The 15,988-nt window shown below is 38.7% G+C and overlaps 2 protein-coding genes across 2 annotated transcripts in view; one reads left to right on the forward strand and one right to left on the reverse strand.

The window, feature by feature from the left end:
- Positions 1 to 15,988, forward strand: part of LOC310987529 (uncharacterized protein) — a 300,910-nt gene that overhangs the window by 185,949 nt on the left and 98,973 nt on the right. The window lies entirely within an intron of this gene.
- spg11 (SPG11 vesicle trafficking associated, spatacsin) overlaps positions 1 to 15,988 on the reverse strand; it is a 47,726-nt gene that overhangs the window by 23,446 nt on the left and 8,292 nt on the right. Inside the window, exons 7-21 of the mRNA XM_083973837.1 lie at positions 14,592 to 14,737; positions 13,268 to 13,346; positions 13,067 to 13,117; positions 12,833 to 12,988; positions 11,790 to 11,977; positions 11,513 to 11,689; positions 10,818 to 10,889; positions 10,074 to 10,201; positions 9,806 to 9,993; positions 7,563 to 7,800; positions 5,479 to 5,664; positions 4,729 to 4,835; positions 3,327 to 3,472; positions 2,201 to 2,359; positions 1,178 to 1,244 (exon numbers count right to left, since the gene is read on the reverse strand). Of these exons, the coding sequence (XP_083829963.1) occupies positions 1,178 to 1,244; positions 2,201 to 2,359; positions 3,327 to 3,472; positions 4,729 to 4,835; positions 5,479 to 5,664; positions 7,563 to 7,800; positions 9,806 to 9,993; positions 10,074 to 10,201; positions 10,818 to 10,889; positions 11,513 to 11,689; positions 11,790 to 11,977; positions 12,833 to 12,988; positions 13,067 to 13,117; positions 13,268 to 13,346; positions 14,592 to 14,737 (2,088 nt within the window). The remainder of the gene's footprint in view (positions 1 to 1,177; positions 1,245 to 2,200; positions 2,360 to 3,326; positions 3,473 to 4,728; positions 4,836 to 5,478; positions 5,665 to 7,562; positions 7,801 to 9,805; positions 9,994 to 10,073; positions 10,202 to 10,817; positions 10,890 to 11,512; positions 11,690 to 11,789; positions 11,978 to 12,832; positions 12,989 to 13,066; positions 13,118 to 13,267; positions 13,347 to 14,591; positions 14,738 to 15,988) is intronic.

Below are 15,988 nucleotides of genomic sequence, written 5' to 3' on the forward strand. Positions count from 1 at the left end.
AGCAGAAACAGGAAGCTCTCAGCCGACAGTCCGCCCGGTCTTCATCTGGAGCAACACCGTGTCCTCCCCAAAGTCCTCCCGCGGTAAAATCTGATGGTCTCTGGGTCAAAGCAGACCGGCACCACCGACCCGTACCACAGAAGGACCGCGACCACCGGCGGGACCGGTCTTCCCGAGCCGCGGTGGCCGACTGACCCTCACGCTCCGCGGGGAGAAGCTGTGACACGGCACGGTGTGTCTGTGTTATTGTTGTTTAGTGGCGCCCCCGCCCCCGATGGTGGTTTTGTGAATAGAACAACAATTGTTGTATATATTTATCTTACACGAGCCCTTTGATCCAGAAATGCGAGTGTCAGAAGAGCGACAGACACAAACAGCGCACCTTTCATAAAAGACGCTCTATCTCCTTTTCTAGAAAAAAAGGAGGGATTTTGGTGAAACCCAGCCATGTTTAGCTTGACTTTTCTCAGGAACGGAGGCACGTAGAAACAAACGGTTTGTGGCCACTTGAAGCATAAAGTTAAACCTTTAAATTGAGCTACAGTATGTGTTGGTGGCAATAATATAGAATACACTATGGCTCTAAAATAAAAAGTCAAAAATGGTCTAAATTGCCGGTACACTTGACTAAAACTTTGGAAAGGAGCGCGGCACTCAATGAGTTAATAGAAAGTTTTACCATTTTTTCCTAGAATAGGAATTTTTTGAGAAATTTTACCACTTCTTTCTAGAAATTCTTTTACTTAAAAAAAAAGAAGAAATCTTACAACTTTTTTTTGAGAATTTTTACCACTTTTTTTCTAGAAATGTTTAAACATTTTTGAAGAAATTGTACCAGTTTTTACCAGAAATGTCTCTACAATATTAACAAAAATTCACGCCATTGGCCCTAATTTGAACGTATACATTGCCTAAAAAAGTAACATTCTTCAGTCTAAAAACAAACAAATTCATATATGTTCATACTGTATTTATTTATTCATATTTATATACACAAATATTTGTCTATTTCTGGTGTTTGCATCAAAATTTTGCCCAACGTGGGTCCGTGGTCAAAGTTGTATCAATTTAGGGTCCTTGATGTAAAACAGTTTGAGAACCACTGGTTTAAAGTGCTCAACAAATAAAGTTGGATTGAACTGGATCATCAGTGGAGGCGGAGACAGCCGGAGCTCACCTGTGGCGTTGAGGGCGTTGGCCACCTGCCAGCCGAACAGCCGGGACGGGTCCAGAGGGACGAGAGACTGAGGAGACAGAGACACAGCAGGACACGGACGGTGACGACTCTACTAGCGACGCTCACACTCACACAGTTCAGCTCTGTACACTTCCTGGGACTAAACAACCACCGTCCTCTCGGGAATCCCAGGAAATCACAGGGAGAAAACTACAGGAGACACTTGAATCCATCTTTAAAGGGATAGTTCAACATTTTGGCAAATTGGCCCATTGCCATAATCCCTATAGTCATAGCAGTAGGTTTGTTACCTTTAATTGTCGGTGCAAGCTGTTTTTAGAACGGCGGAGCAGAGCCGTGAGCTGCTCAGAGCTACGCTATAGAGGAGGCTCATTATGGGATTTCTTGGTTTCCCTCATCAAACTCATCAAATACACAATCCAACAACTCCACAACGCTCTGGTGGACAAGTTGTGAGCTGCACATTCACCACACTATGAGATAATTTCACTGTACTAGCTGTATATGTGACAAATAAAGTACCTTTACCTTACCTATAATAACACAACGTTACCACACAGAGTTGTTTTAGAGGGAAATACAGAGTCTGATGATGAGAAACTGTCCCTGAAGGCAACGCGCATCAGCGGTTTTGCATGAATTTCCCTCTAAAACAACTGATGAGTTTGATGAGGGAAACCAAGAAATCCCATAATGAGCGTAGCTCTGAGCAGCTCACGGCTCTGCTCCGCCATTCTAAAAATAGCTTGCACCGACAATTAAAGGTAACGACTATAAGGATTATGGCAATGGGCCAATTTGAGAAAATGTTGAACTATCCCTTTAAGGAGACATCATTAAGAAATACCCCCACCCAAAACAACAACAACAAGTCCTGAGAATCCATTTTTCCTTCCTGGTTTTAAACTGACCCACCGTTTTCTGAGATTCCTTAAAATAAAAAACGAGTCTCAGGGAGCAACACATTCAGCGTCACCACGGCAACAGAGAGAGCTCACTCACCTGCAGCAGCTGGTACACAGAGACGTCGGAGGAGGGGCCGGCTCCCCGGGGCCCAGCGGGGAACAGCGCCGCCTTCAGCTTGGAGTGAGGAGCCAGCGCCATCTTGAGGAGCTGAGGGTCGACGGTCGGCTCGGCCCGACCCGAGCCCTGAGACAGCACCTGGACCGAGAGGAGAAGGAGACCGAGACTGAAGATTTACAACTATAAGATGCTTTGATTTTTATTGAATGAATGAATGAATGAAGGACGTTTTCTCTTGCCCCTTGACCCTTGAAACGGAGCTACAAGGGGCGAGGGGTAGAAAGTCAACCCCTACGAATTGGGACACCACTTCAACAATCACATACGTCATCACGTAGTCTCACTGGCTTTTACGTAAGCTGATGCGGCGAGCTTTTTTTTTGCCAGAAATCAAATAGCCGTGTACCATATAACTTAATAAAATAAAATAAAATAAAACTTAATGCAGACTGATCGGTTCATTGTAAAAACATTTATTTATTGATGTAAATGTGGTGATTTCTGTACGTACAGAGCCCCGAGGCAGCGCTGCTCCTCTGTCTGATACATGAAGCTTCACTTTTCATTCAAATGAACTTCTGCTACTGCCACAATTGTTAGATTTCATCAATGAGACCAGCATTTATCTCCTAAAAAGAATTTAACATGCACTCTAAAAACCCTGCAGGTGAGTTAATTAGCGATCGTTTTCTCCCCCCGGGATGACGACGGAGGTTGGCCGGCCGAGCAGCTCTGCAGACTGGCTGCTGCCTCTGTGAGGAGCCGCTCCTCCTGGAGCTTCACAAACTTCTAACCAGCCGTCATTTGGATAAACTAACCGCACATTTGGAACCTAAACAGCTACTTTATCGCATAAAAAAATATTAAAACTTAATAAAGTGACGTAATAACAGCGCTACTACAGCAAGAAATAAAACAGTTTTGTGTGCACGTGTGTGTGTGTGTGTGTGTGTGTGCGTGCGTGCGTGCGTGCGTGTGTGTGTGTGTGTGTGTGTGTGTGTGTGTGTGTGTGTGTGTGTGTGTGTGTGTGTGTGTGTGTGTGTGTGTGTGTGTGTGTGTGTGTGTGTGTGTGTGTGTTATAGTGTGTGTGTGTGTGTGTGCTGACCTGGTCGATCCCTCCAGGTGAGAACATGACGGCAGCCAGAGCCAGCAGACTGTGACCCTCCAGCAGCAGACTGCTGAGAGACGCCTGGCTGCCCGGCAACAGCACCTGAGCGCTGGTCAGACTGGCCTGGAAGACCAGAGCGGGGTCTAGACCAGGACCAGGACCAGGACCAGAACCAGGACCAGGACCAGGACCAGGACCAGAACCAGGACCAGGACCAGGACCAGAACCAGGACCAGGACCAGGACCAGGACGAGAGGGAAAGAGAGAGAAAATCAATAAAACTTCACTCAGATCATCTGTTGATGTAGTTTGGTTCTAGTGTTGTAATACCAACTTTTTCGATACTTTTCAATACTTTTCGGTACTTTTCCAAATACAAAGAGAACACAAAAATGTCACTATTCCCAACATTGTGTTTATTGGGTTATATCCCTGAATCAATAAGATCACATAAGAACACTGTACATTTTTTGCTTATGTTGGGCCGAAAGGCTGTTATGACCAAATGGGTAGGAGAGGAACCTCCTTCAATACATCTATGGAAGTCTTTGATATCAGACTATATTTCTCTGGAAAGACTAAGATTTCGTATCAACGAAACTTTTTACAGCAAAGTTTGACAAAGTGTTAAAGTACCTGGGAACTCAGAATGCAACTGCCTGAAATGTAAGAACTAACAAGGACCTTTGAGATCATTGCTGTGAATATACTCTGGATTTGCTACATACTGTATCTATAATCTGTACGCACTGTACTGGACTGTTATAATTTTGAAAATGTTCAATAAAGTCATTATTGGCTTTATTTTAATAGAAAATCTTAGAACTATAACATATGCATCAGTAAATAATCAGTAAATCAGTAAACAGTTACTGATGCTGCAGGATTAAATTTCCATCAATATTATTCTGAACTCTTCCTAAATTAAAACATTAGTGGTCTGAATATCAACTTGTTTTCTTTGCATTATTTGAGGTCTGAAAACACTGCATCTTTATTTGTTATTTTGACCAGTTGTAATTTTTGGGAGAAATTGTTATCAGTAGTTTATAGAATGAAACACAACATTCATGTTACTCAAACACACGCCTATTGTTTCCCATACGTAGACCAATGTGGTGCAGCGCCACAGAATCAAGACCAAGCCACAAATTGATTCTTTTCGTTCGTTTGTGGCTGCTCACTCGTTTGCCTCGGCTCAAACTACAATGTGGCGGCGCAAAATGAAAATACCGGTCCCATCTAAGCGCAGTATGGTACCGTTTTAAATGCCTCAGTACCCCGGTACCAATCTAGTACCGGTATACTGAACAACCCTATTTGGTTCTGTTCTGAACATTGTTTGCGGCTCTGAGCGGCGTTTTGGCGGCGGCCGGCTCGGTCCGGCTCGGTCCGGTACCTGACAGGTCTCTGGTGATCTCCTGGATCTTCACCAGCATCTCGAACCAGGCCGGAGTCTGAGGGAGGCTCTGATTGGTCAGGAGGGGGCAGTTCCTGGGCGTCAGTCTGTGGAGACGAGATGCAGCGTGAAGGGAAACACACACACAGAACCAACACAAACACCATTCATGCTTTGGAGAAGTCTTCTTTTCGTCAATGGTACCTTATTTTGTACATTTAATCACTTTGTTTCTGTGTTTATTCCTCTCTCCCAGAAGTCTGATTTAAAGATGTGCAGTCTACGGCTCTAACTGATGAAATAATCTCTTAAATGCTAAGAAATTATGACAAATTTATCATAGAACAGCACAAACATGATTTTTTTTTTTAAACAAAATCCTTTCCAATCCAATTTTCCATGTGTTTTCCAGATTTTCCAGATTTTCAAAACTACAAAACTACCAGAAGAACTGAGATCAGCCCCAACTGTCAGCACTTTTAAATCCAGGTTAAAAACATTTCTCTTTTCACGTGCTTATAGCTGAAAACTTTATCTATTTCCTTTTATTTTACTTTTATTTGCTCTTGCCTTTAACTCTGTTTTTAGTGTTTGTTTTTATTCTGTTTTATGCTTCTCTTTTTTTAAAAATGTTTTGTCTTTATGTAAAGCACGTTGAGTTGCCTTGGTATGAAATGCGCTATATAAATAAAGATGCCTTGCCTAGGAACCCTGAAACACACACACACACACACACAGAGACACAGATACCTGTAGTGGTCGAGGTAGGAGTAGAGCAGGAACTGCAGGCCGCGGTCCAGACAGAAGGAGATGAAGCGGCCGTGGAGCGTGAGGCCGAGGCCGGGCGGCGGCGTTGCCATGGCGCCGCCCCCCTGAGCCAAACGCCACAGCAGCTGCTGCAGGTCCGACAGCTCGGCTGGGACCAGCAGGCCTCTCCTGCAGAGACACGGCCCGGTCAGAGCAGAACCACAACAAGAAGAAACTCCTCCTATAATATATTGTAATGTCTGTCGCACTTCTTTTTAAATCTCCCGTGCACTTTAAATAGTTTTTTATCCATAGTTGTCTACCAGCAAGCACTTTTTTAATCTGTTACTTTGCCCAGCAGGTAGAGACCACCGTAGCATTTTCTTCTTTTGTCTTCTTCTTTTTAAAGTATTTTTATGAATTGTGCATTTTATTATTTGTCCTGTTTTATTTCCTTTTGTTAAATGCTGCTGTCACGAACGAATTTCCCCTCGGGGATGAAATAAAGTATAATCTAATCTAATCTATAAACCTGGGGTGGGGAGTCCATGAAGTCTGGTTTAAATGTCCACGTCTTTAGTGAGAGTAGGACACTCTCTTCAAAGAATGTCCAAGAGACAGTTCTGCCCATGTTTTTACACACTCACCGTCATATAATACATGTAAAGATAAAATGATAAAACATAAAATAATATTATTCATAAAAAAACATGAACTATAATAAATTAAATCATGTAGGCTATGCCGATAAGGATTTTTTTGTCTTTGAAATTTTACCAATTTTCTTTTACCACAATTTCTTTTCTTTTTTTTTTTTTACATTTTTTGAGAAATTTGACCAGTTTCTTCTAGATTTTTAAAAAACTTTTTTGTTTAGAAATGTTACCACTTTTTCTAAAAACTTTTTTTTTTTTTACATTTTTCCCCTTTTTTGAGAAATGAATCACTTTTACTAGATTTTTTTTTTCAATTTTACCACTTTTTTCTAGAAATTCTTTTTTTTACTATTTTTGTTTAGAAATGTTACCACTTTTTCTAAAAACGTTTTTTTTTTCTTTTTACATTTTTCCCCTTTTTTGAGAAATGTATCACTTTTACTAGATTTTTTTTTTCAGATTTTTTTTTTTTTTTACATTTTTTAAGAAATTTTACAAGTTTTTTGTAGAATTTTTTTAAAACCTTTTTGAGATACTTTTCCACTCTTTTAAATTGACTAAAAAAGTAACGTTCTTCAGTCTCAGAATAAATATTTGTGTATCTCTGGTGTTTGCTTCAACATTTTCTTTTTTACATTTTTGAGAAATTTTACCAGTTTCTTCTAGAATTTTTTAAAAACTGATTTTTGATAAACTTTTCCACTTTTTTGAGAAATTTTACCACTTTTTTGTAGAATTTTATTTTCTAACTTTTAGTTTAGACATTTTACCAATTTTTCTAAAAACGTTTTTCCCCTTTTTTGAGAAATGTATCACTTTTAATAGATTTTTTTTTTTGTTTTTTAAGATTTTTTGAGAAATTTTACAAGTTTCTTCAAGAATTTTTAAAAAACTGATTTTTGAGAAACTTTTCCACTTTTTAGAGAAATTTTACCACTTTTTTCTAGATTTTTTTTTTTTTACTTTTTTTGTTTAGAAATTTTACCAATTTTTCTAAAACATTTTTTCTTAACATTTTTCCCCCTTTGGATCTAAATCTCAGAAATGTATCACTTTTACTAGAATTATTTTTTTCAATTTGAATTTATTTTTATCTATTTTTTTTTTAAAGATTTCAGTTTCTTCTAGAATTTTTTAAAAACTTTTTTTGAGATACTTTTCCACTCTTTTACATTGACTAAAAAAGTAACGTTCTTCAGTCTGAGATCAAATATTTTTGTGTATCTCAGGTGTTTGCTTCAACCCTGCTATGGGGGTCCGTGGTCTAATTTGTGTCAGTTTAGGGTCCTTGATGTAAAAAAAAGTTGGAAGGGGACAGGTGGAGAGAGACAGGAAACGGTTTGGGCCAGTTTGTCTGGATGTTCTTAGCGACTCTGATGGTTTAGACGTGTGTGTGAGTGTGTGTGAGTGTGTGTGTGTGTGTGTGTGTACCGGGCCAGCAGGTCCAGGATGTTCTCCCTCAGGAAGCTGCTGCAGAGCGTGTTGGCGTCCACCACCTCTGGTAGCAGCTCGGGCCACAGGGAGGAGGAGGAGGAGGAGGAGGAGGAGGAGGAGGAGGAAGAGGAGGAGGCGCCGGCGTCCTGGTTCTGGATCCAGCTGACGAGCCGGCGCTGGTCGTGGAGCGAGGTGAGGTAGCGCCACAGAACCGCTGAGTCACAGGAGCTCAACTCTGACAGGAGAAGAACAGGAGATACGGCCAATCAGAGCACGAGTTTAAACATTGATTATCAACTATTGATAAGGTTTCAAGGGGGTCCCCAACTTCCTCACCAGTGTCTTCTAAAACATTTTTAAAAACGAATTTTTTTGATAATTTCACCACTTTTTTCTAGAAATTTTTTTTAAACTTTTTTTGAGAATTTTTACCACTTTTTTCAAAAAAAAAAAAAAATTTGAGAATTTAACCACTTTTTTCTAGAATTTTTTTTTAAACTTTTTTTTTTAGAATTTTTACCACTTTTTTCTAGAATGTTTTTTTGAGAATTTGTACCACTTTTTTAAAAAAAAAAAAAAAACATTGAGAATTTTTACCAAATTTTTTTCCAGAAATTTTAACACTTTTTTATTTATTTATTTTTTAGAATTTTTACCACTTTTTTCAAAAAAAAAAAAAATTGAGAATTTAACCACTTTTTTCTAGAATTGTTTTTTAAACTTTTTTTTTTAGAATTTTTACCACTTTTTTCTAGAATGTTTTTTTGAGAATTTTTACCACTCCCCCCCCCCCCCAAAAAAAGAGAATTTTTACCACTTTTTTCTAGAATGTTTTTTTTAATAATTTTTTACCACTTTTTTCTAGAATGTTTTTTTTGAGAATTTTTACCACTTTTTTCCACAAAAAAAAATGATAATTTTACCACTTTTTTCTATAATGTTTTTTTGAGAATTTGTACCACTTTTTTCAAAAAAAAAAAAAATTGAGAATTTTTACCAATTTTTTTTCCAGAAATTTTAACACTTTTTTATTTATTTATTTTTTAAGAATTTTTACCACTTTTTTCAAAAAAAAAAAAATTGAGAATTTAACCACTTTTTTCTAGAATTTTTTTTTAAACTTTTTTTTTTTTAGAATTTTTACCACTTTTTTCTAGAATGTTTTTTTGAGAATTTTTACCACTCCCCCCCCCCCCCCCCAAAAAAGAGAATTTTTACCACTTTTTTCTAGAATGTTTTTTTGAGAATTTTTACCACTCCCCCCCCCCCCCAAAAAAAGAGAATTTTTACCACTTTTTTCTAGAATGTTTTTTTTAATAATTTTTTACCACTTTTTTCTAGAATGGTTTTTTTGAGAATTTTTACCACTTTTTTCCACAAAAAAAAAAAGATAATTTTACCACTTTTTTCTATAATGTTTTTTTGAGAATTTGTACCACTTTTTTCAAAAAAAAAAAAATTGAGAATTTTTACCAATTTTTTTTCCAGAAATTTTAACACTTTTTTATTTATTTATTTTTTAGAATTTTTACCACTTTTTTCAAAAAAAAAAAAAATTGAGAATTTAACCACTTTTTTCTAGAATTTTTTTTTAAACTTTTTTTTTTAGAATTTTTACCACTTTTTTCTAGAATGTTTTTTTGAGAATTTTTACCACTCCCCCCCCCCCCCCCCCCCCAAAAAAAGAGAATTTTTACCACTTTTTTCTAGAATGTTTTTTTTGAGACTTTTTACCACTTTCTTCAAAAAAAAAAAATTGATAATTTTACCACTTTTTTCTATAATGTTTTTTTGAGAATTTGTACCACTTTTTTCAAAAACCAAAAAAAAATTGAGAATTTTTACCAATTTTTTTTCCAGAAATTTTAACACTTTTTTATTTATTTATTTTTAATCATTTTTAACACTTTTTTCTAGAAATGTTTCAACTTCTTGGGAGAAACTGTACACTTTTTTCAAGAAATTTCTCAAATTTTTCAAAAAAAATCACGCCTAATTTGAACGTTTATTTCTGGTGTTTGCTTCAAAATTTTGTCCAATGGGGGTCCGTGGTCTAATTTCGGGTCCTTGATGTAAAAAAGTTTAAGATCCACTGTTATAAACAATGCTCTGCTTTGGCCGATCGTCAACACGTTCTCATCCTTCACTACAGCTAAGACCTAATTATAAACATGTTGGATGGATCCTGGTTCTGGTTCTGGTTCTGGTTCTGGTTCTGGTTCTGGTCCTGCTGGTCCTACCTGAGTGCTGCAGCCTGGACAGCAGCACGGCCGTCTGGCAGCTCTGGTCCCAGTTCCTGACCCAGTCCAGCCTCAGGTTCCTCCACAGCTGCTGCTCCTCACCGGACCTCCTCCTGCTCCTCCTCCGAGCCGCCAGCTCCTCCAGAACCTCCTCACCTGCTCCCGTCTCCCTGGGAGACATCTGGACCCTGAGAGGAGGAGCAGAGGAAGAATAGGAGTGTCCAGGTGTTCACACAGATGTTCACACAGGTGTGTTCAGGGTCGTTACCTGTGAGCTGTGGGGTTTCCTTGGCAACGGGATGGAGGCAGAGATCCCAGCTTCTCCATCTCCCTGATGAAGGCCACGCTCTTCTTCTCCTCCTCTGGGAAGTAACTCCTCCTCGACAGCTCCTCCACCTGAACAGGGAACCAATCAGAGGCCAGGAAAGATCTAAATCTAAGTTCTCTTATTATTATTATTCTGTGCTTTTATTTTGAAGGTCTGAACCATGGGAAAATCTCCTTTATACTGTATGGAGCTTTAACACAAACATCTACCTTTATTTTGAAGGAGCTTTAACACAAACATCTACCTTTATTTTGAAGGAGCTTTAACACAAACATCTACCTTTGTTTTGAAGGAGCTTTAACACAAACATCTACCTTTATTTTGAAGGAGCTTTAACACAAACATCTACCTTTATTTTGAAGGAGATTTAACACAAACATATACCTTTATACTGAAGGAGCTTTCAAACAAACATCTACCTTTATTTTGAAGGAGCTTTAACACAAACATCTACCTTTATTTTGAAGGAGCTTTAACACAAACATCTACCTTTATTTTGAAGGAGCTTTAACACAAACATCTACCTTTATTTTGAAGGAGCTTTAATAGAAAGAGATTCAACTTTATAAACCAAAACAAAATAAAAATGTTCAGTTCTTAGCTGCAGTGTTGTACAACATTACTTTATAAAATATGAAACTCCAGATAAACAGGAAGTGATGTCGTTAACGATGTCTGACTCACCACAAACTCCCTCAGCTCTTTGTCGTCGGTGTAGAGACAGAAACTGTGGAGCTGCTTCTTCACGCTGAAGCCCTGGAAACAAACAGAGAGACGGTTCAGTCACTGACTTCCCCTCCTTCCTTCCTTCCTTCCTTCCTTCCTTCCTTCCTTCCTTCCTTCCTTCCTTCCTTCCTTCCTTCCTTCCTTCCTTCCTTCCTTCCTTCCTTCCTTCCTTCCATCCTTCCAATCAAGTGTATATATATATGACACAATTTCTTTTTACTTTTTTTTTTAGAAATGTTACCACTTTTTTCTAGAAATTTTTTTTAAACATTTTTTTGAGAATTTTAACCACTTTTTTCTAGATTCTTTTTTTTTTTTTTTTTTTTAATTTTACCACTTTTTTCTAGAATTTGTTTTAACCTTTTTTGAGAATTTTTACCACTTTTTTCTAGATTCTTTTTTTGAAATTTTACCACTGTTTTCTAGAAATTTTTTAAAACTTTTTTTGGAGAATTTTTACCACTTTTTTCTAGAATTTTTTAAAAACTTTTTTGGGGGGAATTTTTACTACTTTTTTTTGAGAATTTTTACCACTTTTTTCTAGAATTTTTTTAAAAACTTTTTTGGGGGAATTTTTACTACTTTTTGCTCTAATTTTTTTTTTTTCAGAATTTTTACCACATTTTTCTGGAAATGTTTGAACTTGAACGGACCATGTTGGTGAGCAGGGTGTCGGCCGTCTGCAGGTCTCTGTGCTGCAGGCAGGTCAACACCTGGCGGAGACCCTCCATCCTCAGAGCCGACAGGCGCCGCTCCGGGAGGCCACGCCCCCTCAGGACGGCCTGAGCCCGGGGAATCTGATTGGTCAGGACGGAGAGGCGGATCACTTCCTGAAACACACACACACACACACACACACACACAGAGAGTTCAGAAACATGAACATGTTCCTGTGGACGGCGATCAATCATCTCTGCGTCTGTCCGTCACCTCTGTGGGAAGCTCCGCCCACTCGTCCTCTAGCTCCGCCCCCTGAGCAGCAGCAGCAGCGGCGGCGTTGGAGTCGGTGCTGGAGGTGTCGCCCCCTTCAGGCCACGGGAACTTCTTCATGTAGCTCCTCAGGTCGGTGACGTAGCGGTCGAGGACGTCGACGCAGCGCCGCACGCCAGAGTCCTCGTCTGCAGAGAGAGAACAACGACTTCATATCATAGGTTTTACATTTTTTATTGTTTTGATTTTTATTTAGTTTTTCAGTTTGCTTTTTTAAATTTTCAGTTTAGTTTTAGTGAGTTCAACAACGTTGAGTTGTGACCTGCACATTCACCACGCTATGAGATAATAACACAACGTTACCACACAGAGTTGTTTTAGAGGGAAATACAGAGACTGTTGATGAAAAACTGTCCCTGAAGGCAACGCGCATCAGCGGCTTTGCATGAATTTCCCTCTAAAACAACTCTGTGTGGTAACGTTGTGTTATTATCTCATAGTGTGGTGAATGTGCAGGTCACAACTTGTCCACCAGAGCGTTGTGGAGTTGTTGGATTGTGTATTTGATGAGTTTGATGAGGGAAACCAAGAAACCCCATAATGAGCCTCCGTAGCGTAGCTCTGAGCAGCTCACGGCTCTGCTCCGCCGTTCTAAAAATAGCTTGCACCGACAATTAAAGGTAACAAACCTACTGCTATGACTATAGGGATTATGGCAATGGGCCAATTTGACAAAATGTTGAACTATCCCTTTAAGAAAACTAAAACTAAGCTTGTGTTATCTCCAACTCAGTTTAGTTTTAGTTTCATTGTAGTTTTTATTTAGTTCTCGTTTTTGGAAAAACTGTCATTTTTATTTTCAGTTTACTAGATTATTTTTTCACTGATAGTTTTAGTTTTAGTTCATTCTAATAACCCTGCTTCAGACTGAGATACACACAGCTGTGGAGTGTGTGTGTGTGTGTGTGTGTGTGTGTGTGTGTGTGTGTGTGTGTGTGTGTGTGTGTGTGTGTGTGTGTGTGTGTGTGTGTGTGTGTTCGTACGTTGTGTGTTGGTCAGCACAGAGCGGATCTGTGTGTTGACGAAGTTGACGGTGACGTTGAGCAGCTGTTCTGAGAACTGTCGACTCTGAGCTTCGCTGTGAGAGTCTCTGACGGCCGAACACAGGAGGTCCAACGCCGGACACAGCTCCTGCACACCTGCACACACACACACACACACGGGTCAGAAACACACACACACACACACACATAAACAGTACTAGTCTGAGCTCTTACTCTCGGTGAGACTGTGAGTGGAGGCCGGCGGCTGGTCTGCAGCACCGAACCCTGTCGAGTCAAGTCACAATTTATTTATAAAGCACATTTAAAACAACCTCAGTGCTGTACAATTGCAAACGCACAACACAAAGTTAATCACAAACACTACAACAAACAATTAAAACAACACAAGGGATAGATAGCCTAGTAGTTATTAACCTGTCGACAGGTTCAGGACGTTTTCTTTGCTCTTCAGGTAAAAGTCGACCGTGTCCAGCTGACGGTTCTTCAGTCCGGCCTGAAACACACACAACACCACATCATCACTCTCATCACCTCTTTAAACATCTTCTCTATCGTATGAAACTTCATCAACGAACAATAATCGATTTTTAAATTCATCTTCAACTATTCTGATAATCTAATAATCAGTTTGAGTAGTTTTTTAAAAGAAAAAAAAAGTCAAAATTCTGTGATTCCAGCTTTAAATGTGAATATTTCTGGTTTCTTTGTTCCTTTATGACAATAAACTGAGTCTCTCTTTGGTTTGTGGACAAAACAAGACATTAGAGGACGATGTCGTCTGGTGGTTTGAGAAACACTGATTGATGTTTTTCAACATTTTTTAACATTTTATCGACCAAAAAACTAATAGATGAATCGTTTTTAAAATAATTGACAGATGAATCGATGGTGAAAATAACGGTTAGTTGCAGCCCTAAACTTCAGTTTGATCACTTTTATTTGATATTTCTCTCATTTTCAGCTCCACGTTGTTTCTCTGGTTGTGTCACAATTAATCGTGGTATTAAACGTCACAATTAATTGATCGTAAAGATTCCTAAATACCGTTACTTTCACAAAAATTTGATGTTGGAACCATATCAACAGATGTGTGCAAAAATAAAGGTAAATGCACAGATACTGGTCCATTTATCTAACGTAACTTTGAATTGGTAGGAATTTAAATGTTAGCGTGTCATTTATAATAAAAACATAAAGCAAAACAAAACAAAAATCGATTAAAATAAACGCAAACATGTCAATGACAATTTATGACCTGAATATTTCAAACGTTTCCCCTGGGGATTAAGAGTTGGTCATACATTAATAGATACTTGAAATATTTTGTGTAAACAATGAGTAATGTAATTATATCTTGACTATATTTGATTTTACACATTCATAGTGTTGTGAAATTAATTAATGAATGCATAATAATCGTGATAATCGTAGTACCGTGCTTATTTCTCTGACAATAATCGTACCAAGAACATTTATAATCATGACATGCCTACTTCAGGATGAATAAAGCTCTAACATGTCTCTAACCCTCCTCTCCTCTATGTGCATCTGTTTCCAACAACGAAGCCGGTGAGAAATCAATCCATGGAGCGGTGGATAAGGTTATTTATCATCTACCATGTTACCATGTGTATGTATTACGGGTTACGGGTTAGCGCGTTACGGTTGTGTCGTGGCCTCGGTGTGTCGTGTGTTTTGTGAGGTGTGGTGTTGTGGTTGTGGTGTGTTGTTGTTGTACCTTCAGGGCGTGGATGGGGATGGAGCAGCGCCCCCAGCTGTTCAGGTGACACACTGCGTCCACTGTGGCCGCGCTGCCAAACAGCATCAACCGGCCCAGCAAGTCCTGCTGGGACACGGAGAACAAGACCTGGAAGACGCCGCTGCCTGGACGCACACAGACAGACACGGAGACAAAGAGTTTATAGGAGACAACAGAGGGGGCAGTTGTTGGTCTGAGAAGTGAAGTCACTTCCGCGTTCAACAAACTGCAATCCCCCCGGCTTCCTCTGGGGGCTGGTGTCAGAAAGCAGCATTCTCCATAGACCCCCATGTTAAAATCACCCACTTTACATCCTTAATAAACATGTTAAAAGCCTGGTGTCAGCACGTTTTTTGGTCTCAATCAATAGTTTCTAACCCCGCACACACTCTGAGGGGGGGGATTTTTTTTATAACTCTACCGTTTTACTTACCGTTGTTTTTTAGTTTTTTTTCTCTTCTCAATTAATTTATGTGTTTTAGTATTTATACTTTTTGTGTTAGTTTCATGCTTGTTTAGTTAGATGTTTTTCATTGTTTTGTGTTTTTTTTTTTTTTTTTCGTTTGTTTTTCTTTTTCTCTCACTTTTTAATCTATATAAATTGAAAAATGTATTGGTAAATTATGATTAATTTGATTGTGATTCATTATTTCTGACTTCCTAGTTGCCAATAAAAAAAAAATTTTAAGCAAAAAAAAAAAACTCTACCGTTTTACTGTTATTAGGTTAAAATTCTGGCCAATTAGGGCGCTAGGTGCTTCGAGGCCAGTGGGCGGGTTCTCGGCCGGCCAATCCAACATGGCGCTGTTCAGGCCGAGTCACAAAAACGACTCCCTAAAACCACTGGGGGAAGTCACGGATGCTATGTCCATTCTTTTTACAGTCTATGGAGACAACAGAGGCTGATTGTTTTCTTTTCCTTTGCTGAATTGATTATAAATTGATTATAACTGTCGTCTCTGCAGGTTTACATCCTGTCTGTTTGTGTTATGAAGCACTTTTTAAACTTGTGTTTTTAAAGGTGCTATATAAATAAAGTTATTATTATTAAAACATAGCAAAAGACCAAAATTCAGACTTACCACCACACAGGACTAGAAGCCCATAGGTGATGATTAAGCTGGATTTCATTTGTATAAGTCTAGCATTTATTTTTGAGCAAAAACCTCTGACTACACCTTTCAAATATGAGATGTTTGCCCCATAACAATTAACCAAATAGGCTACATCCCTCAAGCTGATACAGAGAGTAAGGCAGAATAGTGGTATTGAGGTAAGAAACCTGATGTGGGCTAAGAAACTCTCGTATCACAACTGTATCAAACATCATATCGAACCAAATCTCTTTGTAATTAAGTCATATCATTATCAAATAA

The sequence above is a fragment of the Trachurus trachurus genome (genome assembly GCF_905171665.1).
Source record: "Trachurus trachurus genome assembly, chromosome: 6".
NCBI lineage: Eukaryota > Metazoa > Chordata > Actinopteri > Carangiformes > Carangidae > Trachurus > Trachurus trachurus.